Here is a 16,824-nt window from a genome sequence, read left to right on the forward strand (position 1 = left end):
GTACATTAAATGGGAAAATTGACAACGATTGTTCCATAATGCCTAATCCTTTAGCACAAGTTAAGTGAGATGCAAAGCATGTCTGCAATAGAGCCAGTGGCCCACATGACAGTAGTAGGTGGGTGGGTGGAGGTTAATTCTTACCCTCAAACTTTTAACAAAGGAACATGCAGCAGCCAATACTTTAAACATATTTTAAAGTAACTTCACTCTGCCGCCTCCCTTCTCCACCTTCTCTGTTGAAAAAAAATAGTTTCCTGACATCCAGAGAAACTAGTTGCTGCTACCAGACTGAAGTCTTAATGACAACGGCCACAAAATCAGGCAGCTGTTAGTTATCACAAGACACTGGCCCTGCAGCAGAAGCTATCCCTTTGGCTGCCAGGAAGCAATAAGCAATATCTTTTAAGAGAGAGATGAAGGGAGATAGCGCAAAGTTTAAAATAGATGATTTTAGAGAAACAGGAGACGACAACTTCCCAAAGAATGGAAAGAAAGAACAAACAGTGAAGGAGACTCTGGTGTCCTATCACTTGAAACTTGAATTGTGGTTTTGATGGGTCTCAAGACTCAATAAAAAACAGGGACCATATACTTGTCACGTAGTAACTAGGTAAAATGTAGCTGATTATTAGTCCCAAGAGGTTTGTTATAATACTTTCATAGACTCGCAAAGCCTAACACAAGATAAGGTGTTTCATAGAATTTAGGCCCTCTTTTTTTTTTCTAAGGTGCGCTAAGCATTTTAGCGCACATTTATCACATGCTAAATAAACGCGTACGCTAACCACTAATGCGTCCATAGGATAACATGCATGCATTAATGTTTAGCACGCAGTAATATTTATTGCGTGCTAGAAAGCATAGCGCACCTTAGTAAAAGAGGGGGGTTAGTCTCCAGATTTGATCAGTTAGCATTACTAACATCCGCTGTCACATTAGCAGATATTAACACTGTTGATGTGCATTAGTTTATTGCAGGTCCCATTTTTTTGCAAGGGGACATTGAAGGGTATTTTCAATATGATGTTTAAATCTGAAGTTAAACACCACCCTGAAGACGTCCAAAATCTAACAACAATAATAATAAAAAAAAATGCCTAAAATAAGTGGTATGTTTTGAAAATCATCTAAATAAATGTCTAAGAAATCAGCATCTACAGACGACATCACAGTTTGCTGATAAACGTGTCCACCCATTAAAAATACCCCACAAAAAAATGTCTGCTGTATGACTGGTTATGGAGAACATCAGCGATGACATCAAGATGGTACCATGTTGGTAAAGCATTCCTGCAATGTGTTGAACATGTGCTACATGTGGAGAAATGTTTCTTTATGGGAATTAGGAATTGTATGGGGGAGGGGGAGGGGAGCGGGGGGTTGAGGGAGCATCCGGTGGCAGGAGGGAGTGGGCATCCCTCCTGCTTTTTTTTTTTCAGGAGGAAGGGGAAGGGTAGAGGATGGTTGGGGGGGGGGGATTGGTGGCTCAGGGTTCCAGGACCAGATGGTGGTCATGGTGCGGGGGTATTTGGCCAGGCAGGAGGGAGTAGGCATCCCTCCTTCTATTTTCGCTGCCGTGGTGGGGTCATGGTGCCAGTTCGTGGGGCTTTTTCCTTTATTTTAATGGGGCAGATTGTGCTTATGTAACACATGCACAACATCTGTGCCATTATAAAAAAAAAAATACCTTAACAGCAGTGATGAGAGGCTGCTTTCCATGTCTCTGCTTTTAGGGCTCTGCGCATGTTTCAATTGCTCACTGAGCGATTGATCTGTTGGGTTTGCATGTAACTGTTATGCACTTCTGTGCAAATCATTTGCATGCAAACTTGGTAGTGCATTGATCGCTCGTCCAGAATCAGCCAGAGAATCGGTCAGCAAGGGTTCAGCTTTGTCTCACCAATTTGCTTCACTTATTTGAAGGTGTGAATAAACATGTGGATAGAGGTGAGCTGATTGATGTAGTGTATCTAGATGTTCAGAAAGCTTTTGACAAAGTTCCTCATGAGTGCCTCCTATCTCATGATTCTTTAATTTTCTCAGGAGCCTATGTTCATTCGTGGATTAGGAATAGGTTATCAGATAGAAAACAGAGAATAGGGTTAAAATTTCCATTTTTCTCAATGGAGGAGGGTAAATAGTTGAGTGCCGCAGGGATCTGTACTGGGGCTGGTGCTTTTTAATTTATTTATAAATGATCTGGAAATTGGAATGATGAGTGAGGTGATTAAATTTGCAGATGACACTAAACTGTTCAAAGTTGTTAAAACGCATGGAGATTGTGAAAAATTGCAGGCAGACCTTATGAAATTGGAAGACTGGGTGTCCAAATGGCAGATGAAATTTAATATGGACAAATGCAAAGTGATGCATGTTGGGAAGAATAACTCAAATCATAGTTACCAGATGTTAGGGTCATCCTTAGGGGGAGAGCGCCCAAGAAAAAGATCTGGGTGTCATTGTAGACAATATGCTGAAATGGCAGCCAAAAAAGTAAACAGGTTGCTAGGAATTATTTTAAAAAAGGAATGGCTACGTAACAGAACTAAGACTGTTATAATGCCTCTGTATTGCTCTATGGTGCGACGTCACCTTGAGTATTGTGTAGAGAATGGTACGGGAACAAATTTTTATCCTGTCCCTGTGGGAGCTCATTTTACCGTCCCGTCAAGTTCTTTTCCTGTCCCTGCCCCATTCCTGCAACTTCTGTCATCATCTTCACAAGCCTGAAACACTTTAAAATCATAAGTGTTTGAGGCTTGTGTGGTTAAGGCAGAGCTTACAGAAATGCGAAAGAGAAAGGGACAAAACTCATGGGAATAGGACAGGAAAATTGAGTTCCTGCAGGAACGGGGAAAAAAAATTTCCATGTTGTTACTATTTGGGGTTTTGCCAGGTACTAGTGATCTGGATTGGCCACTGTGAAGATGGGCTACTGGGCTAGATGGAGCATTGGTCTGACCCAGTAAGGGTGACCAAAAAAGGTTTGAGGGGAGATCCGGGAAACTATAGACCGGTGAGTCTGACCGCAGTACCGGGAAAGATGGTAGAGACACTGATAAAAGACCACATCATTGATCACCTTGACGGACACAATCTGATGAGGACCAGTCAGCACGGCTTCAGAAAAGGATGATCTTGCTTGACGAACTTGCTGAACTTCTTCAAGGGAGTAAACAGGCAGATAGACAAGGGTGACCCGGTCGACATTGTAGATCTGGATTTTCAGAAGGCATTCGACAAGGTTCTGCATGAACGACTATTTTAGAAAATTGAGAGCCATGGAATAGAGGGTGAAATACTCACGTGGATTAAAAACTGGCTAGCGGATAGGAAACAGAGAGTGGGGGTAAATGGACAATACTCGAAGATTACTGAACAAGCTGAAATCGATAGGATTAGGAGACACTCTAACTACATGGGTTGGGGATTGGGTGAGCGGTAGACTTCAGAAGGTGGTGGTGAACGGTACCCCATCCGAAGCATTGGACGTGATCAGTGGAGTGCCGCAGGGCTCGGTCCTGGGCCCGATTCTATTTAACTTATTCATAAGAGATATGACGCAAGGACTTAGAGGAAGGGTATCACTGTTCGCCGACAACGCCAAACTTTGCAACATAGTAGGCAAAAGCTTATTACCTGATAATATGACACACGACCTACTGTTGCTGGAACAATGGTCAACTACTTGGCAGCTAGGCTTCAATGCTAAAAAATGCAAGATAATGCACCTGGGTAAGAGAAACCCGCGTATAACTTATGTACTAAATGGTGAGACCTTGGTTAGGACCACGGCGGAACGCGACCTAGGGGTGATCATTAGTGAGGACATGAAGGTTGCCAATCAAGTGGAGAAGGCTTCCTCCAGGGCAAGACAAATGATGGGGTGTATCCGCAGAGGTTTCGTCAGCAGGAGACCTGAAGTTATGATGCCATTGTACAGAGCCATGGTGAGGCCTCAATTGGAGTATTGTGTTCAGTTTTGGAGACCACACTACCGAAAGGACGTGCTGAGGATCGAGTCGGTTCAGCAAACGGCCACCAGAATGGTCTTGGGGCTCAAGGTTCTCACGTATGAAGAAAGATTTAAAAAATTGCGGCTGTACTCACTTGAGGAAAGAAGAGAACGGGGAGATATGATTGAAACATATAAGTACATCACGGGACGCATCGAGTCAGAAGATGATATCGTCTGGCTCATGGGACCCTCGACCACCAGAGGGCATCCGCTGAAAATCAGGGGAGGGAAGTTTCATGGCGACTCCAGGAAGTACTTCTTCACTGAAAGAGTAGTGGATCATTGGAACAGACTCCCACTCCAGGTGATAAAGGCCAGCAGCGTGACGGATTTTAAGAGAAAATGGGATACTCACGTGGGATCTTTAAGGGAGTAAATTCAGGGGAGGGGATACTTGGAATGGGCAGACTTGGTGGGCTATAGCCCTTTTCTGCTTCTTTTTTCTATGTTTCTATGTTTACTCGGACTGGGGGTAAATGGACAATACTCGGACTGGAAGAACGTCACCAGTGGGATGCCGCAGGGCTCGGTGCTTGGACCCGTGCTCTTCAACATATCTGGAAATTGGTACGACGAGTGAGGTAATCAAATTTGCGAACAATACGAAGTTATTCAGAGTAGTGAAGACGTAGGGGGATTGTGAAGATCTGCAAAGCGACATAACCACGCTCGAGAAATGGGCAGCGACATGGCAAATGAGGTTCAACGTGGATAAGTGTAAGGTAATGCATGTCGGTATCAAAAATCCCATACACGAATACAAAATGTCTGGGGAGGAACTTGGAGAGACTTCCCAGAAAAGAGACTTGGGAGTATTGGTCGATAAGTCGATGAAGCCATCTGTGCAATACGCAGCGGCAGCGAAAAGGGTCAACAGAATGCTAGGAATGATTAAGAAGGGGATCATGAACAGATCGGAGAAGGTTATCATGCCGCTGTACCGGGCCATGGTATGCCCTCACCTGGAATACTGCGTCCAGCACTGGTCACCATACATGAAGAAGGACACAGTACTACTCGAAAGGGTCCAGAGAAGAGCGACTAATATGGTTAATGGTTAAGGGGCTGGAGGAGTTGCCGTACAGTGAGAGATTAGAGAAGCTGGGCCTATTCTCCCTTGAAAAGAGGAGACTGAGAGGGGACATGATCGAAACTTTAGAGATAATGAAGGGAATAGACTTAGTAGATAAAGACAGGTTGTTCACCCTCTCCAAGGTAGAGAGAACGAGAGGGCACTCTCTAAAGTTAAAAGCCCTCTTGCCCCATTGAACCGTGGCAGTCGCGGCACCCCCGACGATATCGGGGCAAGAGGGAGCCCAAGCCCTCTTACCCCGGCGATCGTGCCCCCCCCCCACCGACTTGATATGGCCAGGAGGGAGCCCAAGCCCTCTTGGCCACGGCGACCCCCCCCCCCCACCTACACGAACGGGCCAGGAGAGAGCCCAACCTCTCCTGGCCACGGCGACCCCCCCCTCCTACACGAATGGGCCAGGAGAGAGCCCAACCTCTCCTGGCCACGGCGACCCCCCCTCCTACACGAATGGGCCAGGAGAGAGCCCAACCTCTCCTGGCCCCGGCAACCCCCCCACCTACACAAACGGGCAAGGAGGGAGCCCAAGCCCTCCTGGCCCGGCGACCCCCCCCCCCTCTTAGATTTCTGAGGCTAATTTATGAACCTAGTGATGAAAATTGGGGCTAAGCTCCTAACTTCTTTTCCTCGCCCTAAATACGCCCATGTTACCACCCACTTTTTAAGTTCCTAGTGAAATTTTGAGTAAAACATTATGCACTGAACCCTAGTAAATTTCTAAAGAGGCCAATTTAGCATCATAATTCTCAAAATTAGGAGCATAAATTATTTGAATATGTTTATGTGATATGCAGAAGGGAACTCTGTGGTCTCAAAGACTCGAGCACAGTGTCACCCTCTGGATAGTTTTTATGGTGGTCCTATAAAAGATGTCAAAACATGCATATCACTGAGCTAGAAGAGAGGGATTCAAAAACACAGTGAATGAAGCACGGCATAGCATGAGGTAACTTCCCCACATCCACTCTTGAGACCCATTGTGCTACTGTATGCTGTGCAGAACTTGCATATCACCTGGGATAAAAACAAGGAATCCAAACAGGAATAAAGTTTTGATATTTTCTCATTGGCCTCATATTGGAACAGTTTTCCTCAAATTCCAGTGTGTCAACTTATCTTAGAATGTTTCATGAAGAGCAGGAGCTCATCTAGTTTCTGTTAGGAATCAAAAATATATTTTTTTTTCTCTCTGTCTCAAAGACATTTTTCTACCCAAATGTCAAAGTTATATCTTACAATTTGCATTGACTGCTTTGACATTTTAAGATAAAGGGTGAGGTCAGAGGATGTCTTTATCTTGCTTTTATGTTAGCTGAGCATAATGGTTCTGGCAGCATTTATCTCCTCACTGCAGCTTTTAGGTGGATCAGCCAATCTGTCTGATGTATTTATCTTTTTTAAGATCACAATTCTCTTACGCTTCCATAAGGTAGTAGAGATGTGGGAATGCCCTTAAGGTCTGCACTTTTAGCAACTAAAAAGAGGAAATTACAGCAAAATATAAATACTTTTACTAACCAGGCCTTTATGTTCAGCTTTGGCTCCACCCCTTCTACACACACCTCCATTCACACATAGATATGAATTTATGTAAACAAAACATTGGCATGCGTAGGAGCAGACAATCAGTTGAGCATACAGTATCTTTCCCATCCTTCTGTTTGACGTCAGTTCACTACATTAGTATAAACAAGTCTTAGCAAATTGAATTCAGGCTGCTTCAGGGTTGGCGGGCCATTGTTTCTTTGTATAACTGTGTTATTTTTATAAAGGTAGCTCTGACTAATGAGTAGAATTCAAGGATGCGTTGATTGCCTAACCTTGTTTTGTTAAAGGTCATAGAATGATACCTGTACTATCAAATTAACAACAGCATGGTATTTACCGTAAAATAATAACAATAATGAAATGCTTAGATTGAATTTATCCAAAGAGCACAAATGCACGATAAGCTTTTTTTTAGCTCCAGCTTGTGTTTCAGAAGTATTGCTCAGACTAGGCCATTCATGTCCCCTCAGCTTTGCCCTCCCCTTTTTTCTATTCCAGACAGTATAATGAGTACACAAGTTATTATCTAACCCAGAGGATCATCCCAGAGCAGCACAAACAATGACAATTTCTGCAAATGTTTGTTTCCAGTATAGGGACCTATGTAGCATCCCAGTATGGTAGCATATATAGTATACTATTCAATTGTGCTCACTGAGCTACTATACTAGTCTGGTTATTTGAAGACGACTCATTCTTTACAGATTTGATCAAAACAAGATTCCCTCTTTAAATATTAATCCCTTCTTATTATTCTCTTTACACCATCACTGTCTCAGACTAAGAAACTGAAGAACAGCATGGACATTGTACATTTGCACTTACACAGTCAGCAATATCTGAGAATGGGAACATAAGAATAGTCTTACTGGGTCAGACCAATGGTCCATCAAGCCCAGTAGCCCGTTCTCATGGTGGCCAATCCAGGTCACTAATACCTGGCCAAAACCCAAAAGTAGCAACATTCCATGCTACCGATCCAGGGCAAGCAGAGGCTTCCCCCATGTCTTAATGGCAGACTATGACCTTTTCCTCCAGGAATTTGTCCAAACCCTTCTTGAAACCAGCTACGCTATCCGCTTTTACCACAACCTTTGGAATGCATTCCAGAGCTTAACTATTCTCTGAGTGAAAAAATATTTCCTCCTATTGATTTTAAAAGTATTTCCCTGCAATTTCATCGAGTGTCCCCTAGGGCTCCTTTTACTAAGCTGCGCTAGTGGTTTTAGCGCGTGCTAGATGCTAATGCCAGCATTGAGCTGGTGTTAGTTCTTGGTGCACAGCGCGGGGATAGCGCGCATGGCAATGCAGCGCACGCTAAAAACGCTAGCGCATCTTAGTAAAAGGAGCCCTTAGTCTTTGTAATTCATGATGGAGTGAAAAATTGATCCACTTGTACCTGTTCTACTCCACTCAGGATTTTATAGACTTCAATCTTATCTCTCCTCAGCTTTCTCTTTTCCAAGCTGAAGAGCCCTAACCTTTTTAGTCTTTCCTCATACGAGAGGCGTTCTATCTCCTTTATCATTTTGTTTGCTCTTTTAACCTTTTCTAGTGCCGCTATATCTTTCTTGAGATAAGGAGACCAGAATTGAATGCAATACTCCAGGTGAGGTAGTACCATGGAGTGATATAGGGGCATTATAATATCTTTAGCCTTTTTAACCATCCCTTTTTAAATAATTCCTAGCATCTTGTTTGCTTTTTTGGCCGCCGCCGCACATTGGGCGGAAGGTTTCATCGTACTGTCCACAATGATACCCAGAACCCTTTCTTGGACGCTAACCCACAAGGTGGACCCTAGCATCCAGTAACACTGATTTGGGTTATTCTTCCCAATATGCATCACTTTGCATTTGTCCACATTAAATTTCATCTGCCACTTGGACGCCTAGTCTTCCAATTTCCTAAGATCTGCCTGCAATGTACAACTTTGAACAGTTCAGTGTCATCTGCAAATTTAATTGCCTCATTCATTTTACTATCATGTTAATGTAAACTGTTTGCAGTGGAATTTCTACCACCAGAAAACATTGCTGTGATTGTGGTTTCTTTGAACATTTGCACTGCTAAAATTATCCTCACACATATGTTGATGCATGTAGATACAAGTTTTCATACCATGCATGTGGTTTGCTGCAGTGCTCACTGTCCCAAAAATTTTAAACTGGTGTAAAATCTGTCTTGCTTTACAAAGGCCTTGGCTATGACAATATTCTTCCAAAATGGTGAGTAGGATGCTACAGACCTGACCTTTCTTAATAATAATAATAATAATAATAATAATACAAATAATAAAAAAGTAATTAATGCCTGCAGCCCAGAGTAGGTGTCTGCTCTTTAAGTGGTCTGCAGCTCACTTGTAATATTTTTGTCTATGGTTGCAATCTACACAGGTGCCTATTTCTAAAGAAGTTCTGTTTTAGGGTTAACACCATCTTTCCCAACTTCAGCACACATAAATACAGTAGTTTTAACTGACAACTGTAACTAGGCACATTAAAACCCAAGCCAAGCAATTTTATTTTGTGCCTGTTTTCACTTCTCCCTCCTAACCTGGTCCCTGTGGTTCTTCAAAATGATCCCCAAGAATCCATCAATGCTTTTGCTTTCCAGGGTAACGTAAAATGGGAGGTTAGCTTTATTCTTAAGTGAGATATATACCGATATATCTCATGAATTTTTATGGCAGATGCCCTGATCACCAAATTTCTTTGTGGTGACTGGGGATTGGATTTGAAACTGTTGCCATGAACTGGCTGTTGTGGTGGAATGAGGGATTATCTGGCACTTTTAGACAGAGCCTACTCTGTGCTGGCCAGGTCTAAGCTGGTCTGACAAAAAGTTAATTCACTACATAAAGCATTTCTTGTAGCACAGACTGATCTAGATGTGTAATGAGAGAATTCTCCACTAATGATGTTAATTAAAATAGGCTAGCCTGACTCTGAAACCCTCCTGTACCTAGTTTTATGATAATTTACCATTACTTTTATTCTGCTTTGTTTTTCAGGCATTTCGCAGTGCCATGATGAGCCTATCTTGGTGCTCAGGGAAAGGGGATGTGATTGATGACTGGTGCAGGTGTGATTTAAGTGCCTTTGATGAGAATGGACTTCCAAGCTGTAGTCCTCTACCTCAGCCGGTGTAAGTATGGCATCTGACAATATATTATATCTCAGCAAATAAATATGTGCCTTCACTGGAAGAGTGTATGTGCTCCATCTAATTTTCACAGTGCCTTCTGGCAACTTACCTATAGCATCAGGTCTCTCTTGAGTTTCTAAGTCATTCTCATTTATGACAATATGGGTCTCATTCAAGTAACATCTTTTTCCCATGGCAACATTTTCATTGACCAAGGCCCATTGCTTTGCACAATATCGTTACAATTTACAGCAGTGATGTGTTAGAACACAGGGTCACAGGCTTTGACATATACTGCTCCCTCTGTACCCAACCCAGCCCATGTGCTTAAGGCCCCGCCCACAGGAGGGGCCTAAGGCTACTGGGCTGATTCCAGTTGGTCCAGGCACCTCAGGCCCCACCTGTGGGCAGGGTTTGAGGCACCTGGGCCAATCAGGCCCTAAGGCCCACCATTCAACGGATGGCAGGCCTGCCGGACGGATGGGCTTGGGAACCTGTCCATCTGGCCGTTTTTTCAGGTACAGGGAGAGGGGTTTGGGGTGGGGGTGTCGAGGGGTTGGCAGGGGGTCGTGGGGTCGGCAGGTAGGGGGCCGATCATGAGTTCAGGGGGCAGTCGTGGGAGGGGGGTGCGCCGAGGGCAGGAGGGCCTTGGATCCCTCCTGCCCAGATCTTAGTGGGGGTAGGGGGTATGGGGGTGGCCTGGGCAGGAGGGGTTGGGCTCCCTCTTGCCCTGATCATAGCTCCTCCTTCGCCTAAAAGCCTTTGTTTTGGGCGTTTTGGACTTAGGCTTTTTTAGGTTGATTATATGGTGTAAGTTTAGATGTAGTGGTGGTCTGGGCGTTTAAACAGCTGAACGTAGAGGCAGGCCATTACCAAAAAAAACCTCCTTTTGGATGTTTTTTTTAATAATGGACATTTTCCCTGCTTCTACTTTCAACGTTTAGGGCCTTAGGCCAAAAGGGGACTTAGACGTTTTGTTTTTTTTAATTATTATGCCCCTCTATTTGTATATAGATTGTGAAATATAGAATTATAGAAATAATTTTATTTTCCTATCAGCTTCCCCTTTTTTATAACTTTGGCTTGCTTCCTTTGTCTTCTTGTACACTTGCTCATCATTCTGTCTCAAGTCTTTTCTTTCCTGCCACACTGTATACTGCTGCAGGACTCACATATTCTCTCTCCTCTCACCAGGCTGAGACTGTCCCCCAGCATAGAACCCTCCAGCACAGTGATTGCTCTGGAGTGGCTAGATGTGCAACCAGTGATTGGGACAAAAGTCTCTGACTACATCCTTCATCACAAGAAAGTGGATGAGTACACTGACACTGACCTGTACACAGGTAAGTCAATGCTGGGTAGAAGGTGATGAGTCGGGAAAAATTCTTTTCAGTTTCTTAATACCACCACTGTTGCGCACAGCTTGTAATTCAAGGGGCCTTTTTACTAAGCTGCGATAAGCACTAACACGTGCTTAACTGCAAGTTAAAAAGCACTACCACTGTACGTATTGAGGTATCCCACGGTAGTTTTGCGATCAGCATGTGCTTCCCATAACCAAAAAATAGAATTTTTTTTAGTGCTGGGCTGTGTCTGAGGGTGGAAAGTAGGTTTGCTCTGCGCTAATTGGTTAGTTCAGATACATTGTTGTGCGCTAACCGATTAGCACATGGTTAGCATGAAAGTCCTTACCACCTAGAAAATAGGTGTCAGTAAGTGCTCAAGTGCTAATGAGGAAATTAGTGTATGGCCATTTTACTGCCACACTGAAAGTGGCCTCAGTGCTCAAGAAAGACCCATGCTATGGATAAGAACATAAAAATTGCTGCTGCTGGGTCAGACCAGTGGTCCATCGTGCCCAGCAGTCCGCTCATGCGGCAGCCCTTAGGTTAAAGACCAGTGTCCTAACTGAGACTAGCCTTACCTGCGTACATTCTGGTTCAGCAGGAACTTGTCTAACTTCATATTGAATCCCTGGAGGGTGTTTCCCCCTATAACAGCCTCCGGAACAGCGTTCCAGTTTTCCACCACTCTCTGGGTGAAGAAGAACTTCCTTACGTTTATACGGAATTTATCCCCTTTTAGCTTTAGAGAGTGCCCTTTCGTTCTCTCTACCTTGCATACTAAAGGAGAAAGTACAAGACATTTTTTTCTTCTATCTTGAGTAGATTTACATAAATCAGGAAAAATCCATATTTTCTGTCCCAAAAATAAAGTCAAACGATTTTTGAAAAACAAAGAATTCTGCTGGTCTCTTATTTGTGCAGTTTAGTAAGAGGACCCTTAAGTGTGGAGATTGCTGCGGAAACCACCGTTCTAGGATTTAAGGGCAAGTTAGATGCACATCTCCTCGAAAGGCGCATAGAGGGATATGGGTGACTAAGTTTTCGCCAGGTTACACCTGGCTGGGCCTCCGCGTGAGCGGATCACCGGACTTGATGGACGCAGGGTCTGTTCCGGAGATGGCAGTTCTTATGTTCTTATTATTTTAAGCTGCATTTGGGTCACTACACTAAGTAGGCACTGCTAATTATGAGTGTAAATGTTTAGAATGTACATGTGTGCTCATGTATGTGATTCAGGTACAAGTTTGTTTCTGAATAGTGCTGATTCGTTTTTAAACGTCTATAAGCGCTTCATTCTGGATATGTCAGAAATTTAAGAGCACAGCTGCATGATTCCAGCCTTAGCATGTACAAGTTCAGCCATAGTCTGGTTTCAGGATAACCAAGCAATGCAAATTAACCTGTTTTCAAGGACCACAGTGGTTCATCCATGATTTAATGTGCCTTTGTATGCCTGAACTTCTTGCATATACAGTTTTGAAAATTCAACACATCTGTATAGTGGTGGGAGTGTGTCCAGTATGGGCTTAATAATAATGAAAAAAAAAAACGTCTAAAAAGTGTCCTAAATGGCTACTTGGACGATCAAACAGCCTGATCGTCCAAGTACCCATAACTAAAGCTGGTTTTTAGATGTATATAAAAACAGCTTTTAGGTCTTTCCCCTGCTACTAAACGCACAGAGAGAAAAGAGGTGTGTTTAGAGGAGGGGAAAGGGCGGGAGGTGGGCCGACCTACACCTAGGCGTACAACAGGTATAACCAAAATATTAACAGGTTGCCTAGTCGGCACTTAGACCTTTTTGACTTAGACAAAGTCAAACCAGGTCTAAGTGCCGAAAAAGGGGCTGCTGAGCTGATGGCCGCTGGCGCCATCAGTTCAGTGGCCCGGCAACCTACCCACCGCAAGCATCGCCTGGATCATTGTGTGTGGGGGGGTTCTGTTGTTTTTAACAGACACCGGTTACAGAAACCAGCTTTTAGGCGAAGGACTGGCTCCTCCTTCGCCTAAAAGCCCTTCTGTTGGACGTTTGGGGCTTAGGTGTTTTTTTGGTTCATTATGGCCAAAAAGTGTAGACGTCGTCCAAAAAGTGTAGACGTCGTGGGGTGTACTTTTAGACGTAGTGGTGATCTGGGCGTTTAGTAGAGGCAGGCCATAATCAAAACAAGGACGTTGTTTTGGTTATGGATACTTTCCCTGCTTCTGCTTTGAACGTTTAAGGACTTAGGCCAAAAGGGGACTTAGACGTTTTTTTTGATTATGCCCCTCTATGGGCATGATTCTATTTTTGGTGCCAACTAGAATGAGAGTGCGATTCTAGAAGGTGCATGCACCTTTTATAGAATCGTGCTAAGTGCCAGTGTTGCATAATTTTTAGGCTCACCCATTTAGGTCAGCTAAAGCCAAGCCTAAATACCTGTGTCTAAGTTGTGCGTGAATTGGGCATATTCTATAACTATGCACATAATTTTAGGAACAACGCCCCCAGTAGAACTAGCACATACTTTTTGTAGAATTGCGCTTTCCAAGTTGTGTGCATAACTTTTAATTAGCATCAGTTATGAGACATTAATTGCCAATTATCAACACTAATTAGTTAAGCTGCGCACCGATTTGTAGAACTTAAGGCACCATATACAGAAGTTGGGGGTATTTGCGCACAGTTTACCAGATCCTTTGCCTTTCACTGTGTATCTATGTTTCAATGTGTGTGGATGTGGGCATGTGCTTAAACTGTTTGTATGAGTGTGTGTATTTCTATCTATATATCTATCTACATCAATATGGAAATGTGTGGGTATGATTCTGTTTTGTACTGGATGTTTATATGACACTGGAAAACAGAGCCTCCCTTTTCTGTACCATAGATCTGTTATCAGAGATGAGCAATTTAATGATTTAGGGCAGGGGTGTCCAACCTGCGGCCCAAGGGCCGCATGTGGCCCCATGAAGTATTTTGTGCGGCCCCTGTCAAGGGCAATGCAGTGTTTTCCTCTGCTGCCCCCGGGTGTCTACCGTCTTGCCGGCTCCCTCCTCTGACTTGCTGCAGCGTTTGCGCGTTTGTGTGGTTCCAGAAACATTTTTTTTCGGCCAATGCGGCCCAGGGAAGCCAAAAGGTTGGACACCCCTGATTTAGGGCTTGGTATTTTAAATGATTTAAGCAGGAGATGCTCCTTGGCATTTTAATCACCTGTTTGGAACTCACTGGGCATATTCAGCGGCACTTAACTGAAGAATGCAGCTGAAAATATCTCTTTAATGCCCATCCTAAAACTGGCTTCTGTATATACTCGAATATAAACCAGGATTCTTGGGCCAAAAAATTTGTGGGAGCCAGTAAGGAAGCCACTCAGCACCCAGCAGCACCACCAAATCGCGCTCCTGCTGGTGCCCCTCAGCAGCCAAAGAAACTCGATCTGTGGCAGCCAGTTAGCAGCAGAGCAGGAGTTCAGAAAGCTTGCTCCTGTCCACTGCACCTCCACCAGGGATCGATCGGCAGAGGTATGAGGATAGGGCAGGGAGGGGGACAAAGGGCAGAGCCTGGGAGGGAGGGAGGGTGCAGAGTCTGACAGGGGAATGAAGGAAGGGTGCTGGGTGCAGTGCCTGACAGGGGAGGAAGGGAAGGGGGCTAGATGCAGAGTCTGACAGGGCAGGGCACTTGAATATTAAGCCACCCAACTTATATTCGTCAACCATTTTTCCTCCTTTTTTTGGGGTGGGGGAAAAAGGGAGTTCTCGACTTATATTTGGATTGACTTATATTCAAGTATATACAGTATTTTGATGGTATTCAGCACATAACCAACCAAGATAAAACCTCATACATAGGATTGCATATAAATCAGTCCTATTTTTATGTGGTTTAGCTGATTAAGCACTGAATTTCACAGTTAATCTATGTTTTCACCACTCCTATATATTCAGAATTTCAATGCTGCAGCTCGGACATGGCCTTGCTTTGAATTTCTGAGGATAACGCCGGCAGCAGTCACCTAACATAGATTGACACCGGCTATATATTGGGCCTGTAATGGTTTGCATTTTCCCTGATTCTAAGTTGCTTCAAGTCTAGATTGTTATGACTATTTTATGTTTTGCTAGGTTTAGCTGGGTCTGCAGATCTTGTTGCACTAGCTCAGATGTTCTCAGTTGGCTGAGGACAAGGGAAAAAGTGGGAGGCAATTGGGCTTGGCGATTTCTTATGAGCTGTGCTTTCCTGATGCTTTTGGTAATAGCCTTAAAGAAGCTCAATGCCAAGGGAATGACCAAATCAGATCCATTTTTGTGCCTTAGCAAATCAAATCAAAACTGATTAATTGATTTCCTTACTTTGTGGGATTCAATACAATCTATGTGTAGTATATGACTCAAATTTACAACTTGTGTGCAATTTATTTATTTATAAATTTGTATCCTGCCACATCCAACAATTCTGGGCAGATAACACCAAAACATACATAATAAAATAACTGACAAACAACATACTATACAACATAAAATCACTGATAATTTTTCAATTTAAAACACGATTCAATACAAATCACAGCAATAATAAAAATGAAAATGATCTAACATAACATGTGCTATTAAGAAAATGCTCTGTCAAATAACGGTTTTCATCATTTTCCTGAACTGCAAATGAATGACTCCTTAGAGGGGGATAATAAAAAAAACCCAAAACATCTAAGTCCCCTTTTGGCCTAAGCCCCTAAACGCTGAAAATAGCAGCAGAGAAAATGTCCATTCTCAAAAAAAAAAAAAAATCCAAAATGAGTTTTTTGGTGAAAATGGTCTACCTCAGCAGTTTAATCACCCAGACCACCACTACGTCTAACCTTACAACACATTATCAACCAAAAAATGCCCAAGTCCCAAACACCCAAAATAAGACCTTTTAGGTGAAGGAGGGGCCAGTCCTTCGCCTAAAAGCTGAATTCTGTAACCGGCATCTGTCAAAAATAACACTGGTTACAGAATCCCCCCACACCCCGCAACGATAGCGGCAGGAGAGATGCCTAATCTCTCCTGCCATGATTGCAATCCCCCCCAAACTGCCGTGAACTGCGGGTGACAACAGCGGCCGCGGAGGACCCTTGATAAAGCACAAATAGTGCGAAACATGTCGGGTTATTCCCTCCCGGGTCACGCATATTGAGCTAAATTTTTAGAAGCATTATAAAGTATTACCAATTAAATTATTAGTTAAATTATTGACTATATTATAAATCATAAATAAATAAATTAAGATGAAGTAAAAGTTAAGGTATCAAAAATGATTTGATGGGCCAGTGATGAAGAGCCATGTAATTTTCCCTGCTAAAAAATTTTTTATTAGGCAGTGGAGTGGGGAATCTGTGGCCAAAAGATAAATTGAACCTTGATATCCAGCACTTTATTTATTTATAGTTGTGATAAGGGTTCTGGATATACTTTGTATTTAACATCAATATTTTGGAGCAATCTCTCCTACCGGCACCCCAACCCTCCGGGCAATACTGGCAGGAGGGAGCCCAAGCCCTTCTGTCAAGGCACAGGCCCCCTCCCCCCTCAAATACGGACAGGAGGGATCCCAGGCCCTCCTGCCCACGGTGCACCCCCTGCAACCCCCCAATCGCCCCCCCGAACCCCCAACGGCCCTCCTAACCCCCGATACCCTCTCAACTTACATTAAC

General features: G+C 43.5%; 1 protein-coding gene across 10 annotated transcripts in view; it reads left to right on the forward strand.

The window, feature by feature from the left end:
• Positions 1 to 16,824, forward strand: part of ASTN2 (astrotactin 2) — a 1,902,914-nt gene that overhangs the window by 1,587,443 nt on the left and 298,647 nt on the right. For all 10 annotated transcript variants that reach the window (XM_033961675.1, XM_033961676.1, XM_033961677.1 and 7 more), the window contains 2 exons: positions 9,673 to 9,806; positions 11,001 to 11,149. In XM_033961675.1, coding sequence (XP_033817566.1) covers positions 9,673 to 9,806; positions 11,001 to 11,149 — 283 coding nt within the window. The remainder of the gene's footprint in view (positions 1 to 9,672; positions 9,807 to 11,000; positions 11,150 to 16,824) is intronic.

This window comes from Geotrypetes seraphini, chromosome 10 (assembly GCF_902459505.1).
Source record: "Geotrypetes seraphini chromosome 10, aGeoSer1.1, whole genome shotgun sequence".
NCBI lineage: Eukaryota > Metazoa > Chordata > Amphibia > Gymnophiona > Dermophiidae > Geotrypetes > Geotrypetes seraphini.